Raw genomic sequence first — 6,120 nt, 5'->3', positions numbered from 1 at the left:
GTAGGGAAGAGCTCTATGACAATAATCCTCTAGCATTTTTAGGGGCCTTGATCATATATTAGATGATATAAAAATAATTTGAACACTGTTAATGAAAGTACAAAGAAAATTCTGAGAACAATCAGGGCCAGTGTGGTCAGTAAAGACGAAATCACTTTTTTCTGAGAGTTTTATAATAGGAAGTGTAAAATGGAGAGGTGAGAGCTTTTCTAGTGATAAGTAATAAATACTTCCTTATCATAAATTATCAGTGCTGAATTTCTTTAGTAATTTAGTAACTATATTTTCTTTATAATAACATCTGTTTTAGTGATACATTTCTGAAAAAGTCAGTAATTAATAGGATATATTAATACAAAGATGCTTGGAGATTAGTCAATTTAAACACTGCCTTTTCTTTCTTTTTATTTTTTTTTTATTCAACTAGTTACTGACTAAATGAGACTGATGTGACAGTTGGAATTTCAACCCCCTATTAACTTTTTCATTTTGTAGTTTACATAGCAACTCTGTTGCATGACTCTATTAATCAAGAGATATTCATTTATTTAAAAATGATTTCATTTAACTTTATTTATTCATTTGTTTATTTCAACTTGACCAAAGAGGGACAGAGAGAGAGAGAGGGAGAGAAACTGAGAACCAAGCCGCCAGGGTCAGGACTCAAACCACAGCTGGCCATGTGGGAATCCAGTGCCTTTATTCACTACCCAGTTGCCGACCTCAATCAAGAGGTATAAAAAAGTCAAGTCAATGTTCTTGATAACTAGATAGGGGTTTTATTCACTGAGCGAAAACTTATATTTATTGTCAGATAAAATTTACCCAGTCTGTTTTACTGGCAATCATTTATGACACAATAAAAAAATTAACACACTGAAGAATTTTTTTTTTTTTTTGAGAGGTTTTCGCTACAGGGCGTGTGCGCTCGCCAGACAGACAGAGACATAGAGACAGAAAGTGAGAAATCACCCCCCAGGGAGGATGGTCACGCCGCCATCCCTTCTCCTCCATTCTCCTCTCGGGGTCTTGGACACGCACACACACGCGCCCGGCGTGAGTTTTAAGCCACCGGGTCTGGGACGCGAACTGCTGTCAACTACGTGGGAGTCCAGCAACATAGCCATTACGCTAACTGCTGGTTCCCGTGAAGAGTTTTGTGATGTGAGTGGCAACATTGTCTTTATTGCTTATTGTATGATTTTGAAAAGGTAAGGCAAAATAACTGAGTCTCATTTTTATCCAATGTTTTTATAAACTTGAGCCAGTTCCAACTTTTATATTACAGATTCTAGGTTTTCCACAATGTAAGTGCTTGATAAGTCCCTCTCACTAGCTGCACCATATCTAAAATTCTGTACTGTTCTACTATATTCTGTATGTATTTTTAAAATTGACATAGCACTTGTGTGCTCATCAGAGAAAGCCAATAAGAGAGAGAGAGGAAGCACCCCTACAATGAGGTGTGGTCATACTGCAATCCCTGACCCATTTCTTCATCCTGTCTGGATTTGGGAGCACATGTTCATGCATACCGGGCATGTTTTTCAAGTCACTGAACCTGGGGTTCAAATTGTGATGGGCTACATGGCATTCATCTCCCCAAATCAATAGACTACATGGCCAGTCCGTAAACCAGTTACCTTACGTCAGATTACATTGTATCATTTGTTTCAGCATCAAGGCAATAAATATTTGAGACTGCATGATACTTTTTTCCTATTGGTCTTGAACTGCAACATCAGGCTGCAATCTGGAACTGGTGGGGAGAGAATATTAGGAAGGTCCACCAACCAGAATCCGGGGGCACTGACATGGTTACAACCACTATTTTGCATTTATCCTGGGGCCTCAAACCTCTATGGACTAAAGGAGGACTTATTAACTTATTCTCTTGCTCTGCTCTGAGAATTATAATGATCACTCATGGCAAGAGGAATGAATCTACCAAGTAAGTGAGATCTGGGAAAATAGAAGTGAGGGGTAATTTGAAAATAAAGAGATGAACTTGAGCAGCAAATGAGAAGAGGGAAAAATATCATAAGTGTGGGAAAGAGGGTCCAGAGATTGGTTCAGCAAGGGAGAGTTTTTTTCATTTCAGTTTAGGAAATAATTTTCACCAAAATGTCTTTATCATGCATCGTTATGTTGGTAGCATCCAAGTTAGACTTAAACTTTTCACATATACAAGGTTTACCTAAGATGCTTTAGATTATCATGATAAATGGTCCCTATTCAAAAATACGTTGTTAAAATAAAATGATGGACTAGTTTCCAACATAAAATAGAATTTCATAGTAGGTTGAAGTTGTACCAGATTCCTAACAATCTCAAGTACTGATGATTTTTTAAGATGACTTTAATTTAGCTCAGAGGGCTTAATCACACTTTATAAATACTTTAGATTTTCAAATTTATAAACTAGTACCTCAAACTCAATTTTTCTTCTCTGAGAAATGTTGAAAAATGCAACATGGCCATGTGGTTGAGTTTGAAATCATAGGGTCAGGAGGAACAGGAGTTAGCCTGTCAAACCAAGCAGTGCTACAATGTAAAGGGTGTCGTGTAATAAGAGGATCAGATACTCATGAATATGTGGAATCAGTGAAAATGTACGTTGTGGGAACTTTAGAATGGTAGCATGGCTGCTCAGATTTGTAGCTTATTGAAGTCCCAAGGATCTAATTCATTTTCCTCAATTTCCCTTTCTAGTATGAATTTTTTACTTTTTCAAAATGGGCACTGAATAGAATGAAAAGAACACCGGTAGGGCCATTAAAATTAGCAGATAAATTGGGGGGGAGGATTAAAAATTTAAGCAGCAGCTTATGTCTCTGGCTAAGCTAGGTCTTCAATAGATAGGGAACTGACAATTCTAGTTCCCACCATATACCCTACCTAGTTTACTTTTGTGAAATATCCAAGTATGGTATTTTCCTCTATGAGAGGATACTCCAGAATTTTCTTACTTAATTTGCCTTTCTATTACACATTTAAGAATTATTGTTGCTGTGGCTGTCTGCTGTCATCATTGTCCACATTGCCATTATCATCATCTTCATCATCACCATCATTATTAGGTTGATGTATAGAATGACCTATTCTAGGTATTTTATCCACAGTATCTCATTTAATAATCAACATAATCCTGTCAAATCATTATCATATTTGGTTTAGAGAGAAAGAAACTTTGGTGCAGATAGAAAAACAAAAAATTTTCCACAATTGAAATCAAGCGGGCTTTGTAACTAGAATACAACTAAAGTCGATGTGAATGCAGAATCACATTAAAAACAAAAACAAGACCTGACCTCCAGATCAGATATATCTTCCATCTTTCAATTCAACCTTATGTTCATTCCCCTTCCCTTTGACAGTAGGAGAGAGATATGATAAGGTCAGAAAAATTGTCTGAACTGAGGTGAGATGAAAAAGAAGGCAGTTTTTCAAGTTCTGATAATGGTTGTTAAATTGGAAAGAATAAACCAAAAGAATGGATTAGATCTGGAAATATGGGTGTTGAAGGTGAAAGAGAGTGTAAATGTAGAAATAAGGATGATACAGAGAAGCGTAAGTTCAGAGAAGCAGTATTTTGAGCAATTAGAAGGCAGAGTGAGAAAATAGCAAGGTGTTAGTACTAATCGATACAATAAATAGGTAGAATTTGATGATTATATAAACAGAAAGACTGAGTTAAGTCATGAATTTAACTGCTTGATTTCTTGTTTATAGGTCTTTGATTTTTTAGAAAATTGTCATTGATAAACATCCCAGATAAATATCTCCTACTTATATGGTTTGCCTACTTGTCATTAGAGAATACTGTAGGGAATTTGTCTCTTAAGTGTCTAAGTAGATTTTACTAGAAGGACTAGGCCAATTTATTGACTTAATATGGCACATAATCTATATCATGGATTGAAAATGATGATTGAAGGATTTTTTAAGAGCTATCTTAATTTTATGACAATTATTATTATTTTTTCCCATAAGTTTTTGCTACCAGGACGTGTGCGCTCACCAGACAGACAGAGAGAGAAAGAGAGAGACAGAAAGTGAGAAATCATCCCCCAGGGGGGAGGGCCATGCCACAATCCCTTCTCCTCCATTCTCCTCTCAGGATTTTGGGCACACACACACACACACACACGTCCAGTGTGAGTTTTAAGCCACTGCGTCCGGGACGCTAATTGTGGTAGACTACATGGGAGTCCAAAGACATAACCATTATGCTAACTGCTGGTCCCGACAATTATTATTTTTAAATTAGTGAGAGACAAGACAGCTGTCTGGGACTTGAATCACTTGAATCACAGTCAGCTATGTGTGAGTCTATAGCCTAAACCACCACACCACCTACCGGCTTCTGATTTAAGGATTTCGGTGAGCTTAGATGATTGACATTTAATGTGCAAGTTGGATTTAAGATGCAGGTCATCTTTCTTCTTAAAGAAATGCTTTCTTTGACCACAGACACACTGGGAAAGCATATTTTCTCTTTGGACTGTGTACAAATACTTTAGTGTAATGCTCAGATGCCAGAAGCCTTATTCTGCCATATATATTGAGTCATTGGAAATCATGACATATTTTTCTATGCACACATATATGCATGTGTATGTATATATATATGTATATATATATATATATATATATATATATATGTATGCATGTGTGTATATTATATGTGTGTGTGTATAGCAACATATATATATATATAGTTTGTTTCTTTGTTTTGCTTGAATAATGGGTTTCTATTCTAATACTTATGGAGCCAACCTAACATTTTGCATTTTTTTAAAGATAGATCCTGTCTAAATAATTCATCAATTCTGAAAAATAAAAAAAAATTCTGAATTTTGACAATTAGAGTTAATTCTATTTTTCTTAAATGATATATTTTAGCATTATAACTTTAATAAAGTTTTTAGGGGGACCACCAGATGGCATAATGGCTATGTTGCTGGACTCGTGGTTTGAGGCTCGGATCCGGTGGCTTAAACTCACTCTGGGCACGTGTGCATGCATGCCCAAGATACCAAGAGGTGAATGGAGGAGAAGGGATTGTGGAATGGCCATCCTCCCTGGGGGTGATTTCTCACTTTCTCTCTCTATCTCTCTCTCTGGAGAGGGCACACACCCTATAGCAAAAACTTCTCAAAAAATTATGCATTATTTGAATTACATGTATTTTAACCTGTATGTAGATTTTTGGGATGACAATCCATAAACAAAATTGATATTAGAAAAGAAGTGCATGACATCAGTTACATCGTTGGGGATAAGATAATAAGATCAAAAACCAATCTGTTCAATATTTACTAAATTCAGTAAAAGTACTTTTCATGGTATTCTAGCATTGTTAAAGGAACTTTCAAGATTAGGCAAATAAAAGCATTTCGTGTATATCATTGGGAAAAAAATAAAAATTATATAATCCCATAAGTCTGTCTGAAAAATTTTCTAAAAAATTAATAACACTTAAAATGTTGTATATAATTTGTGTGGAGTCAGCTGGTGGTCTTATGGTTAAGGTAGGCAGATATCATATGACTGACTGCATGGTTCAAGTTCTAAACCTGGTGGCTTAAAACAGGGCTGGGCACATGTGTGTATGTGCCCAAATCCCAAAAGATGAAATGAAGGAGAAGCAATTGACATGACCATCTCCCATAAGGAGTGCTTTTTCACTTTTCTTCTTTCTCTCTGTTTCTCTCCATTGAGTACACATATTCTCTAGCAATATGATAAAATCAGATTTTGTGTGCATGCTACTCTCTCTGGGACTGTCTTGGAATGAAGATCATCTACTTTTGGGCACATATTGAATGTGTTTGTATCTGGCAAGCAGAAGGGGAGTTTCTTGTGGCTATTTTAATTTACAGTAAACATCTAGCATTAACATGGATGTAGGTAAAGTAGAACTGTGGGGATGACTTAAGGAGTGATGACAAGAAAACACTGAAGTTTTATTTTGTTTTGTTTTTCCAGGCAAAAATCTTGGTCATATGTTTGTTTTTCCCAGTGGAGTGTGATTGGATTGTGGATTCGGATTGTGGTTAAATAGCCCTATGGAAGCCTCGAACTCCAGCAATACCTTTTCTTCCACATTTTATCTCA

General features: G+C 36.1%; 1 protein-coding gene across 1 annotated transcript in view; it reads left to right on the top strand.

The window, feature by feature from the left end:
- The first annotated feature begins 6,071 nt into the window (after positions 1-6,071).
- Positions 6,072-6,120, top strand: part of LOC102495587 (olfactory receptor 51L1-like) — a 983-nt gene continuing 934 nt past the window's right edge. Inside the window, 1 exon segment of the mRNA XM_014583155.1 lies at positions 6,072-6,120. This exon segment is cut by the window's right edge and continues 11 nt beyond it. Within this exon segment, the coding sequence (XP_014438641.1) occupies positions 6,072-6,120 (49 nt within the window).

Source organism: Tupaia chinensis, unplaced genomic scaffold (assembly GCF_000334495.1).
Source record: "Tupaia chinensis unplaced genomic scaffold, TupChi_1.0 Scaffold144110_1, whole genome shotgun sequence".
NCBI lineage: Eukaryota > Metazoa > Chordata > Mammalia > Scandentia > Tupaiidae > Tupaia > Tupaia belangeri.
The sequence above is the reverse complement of the archived record's forward strand: the minus strand, read 5'-3'. Positions and strand labels throughout refer to the sequence as shown.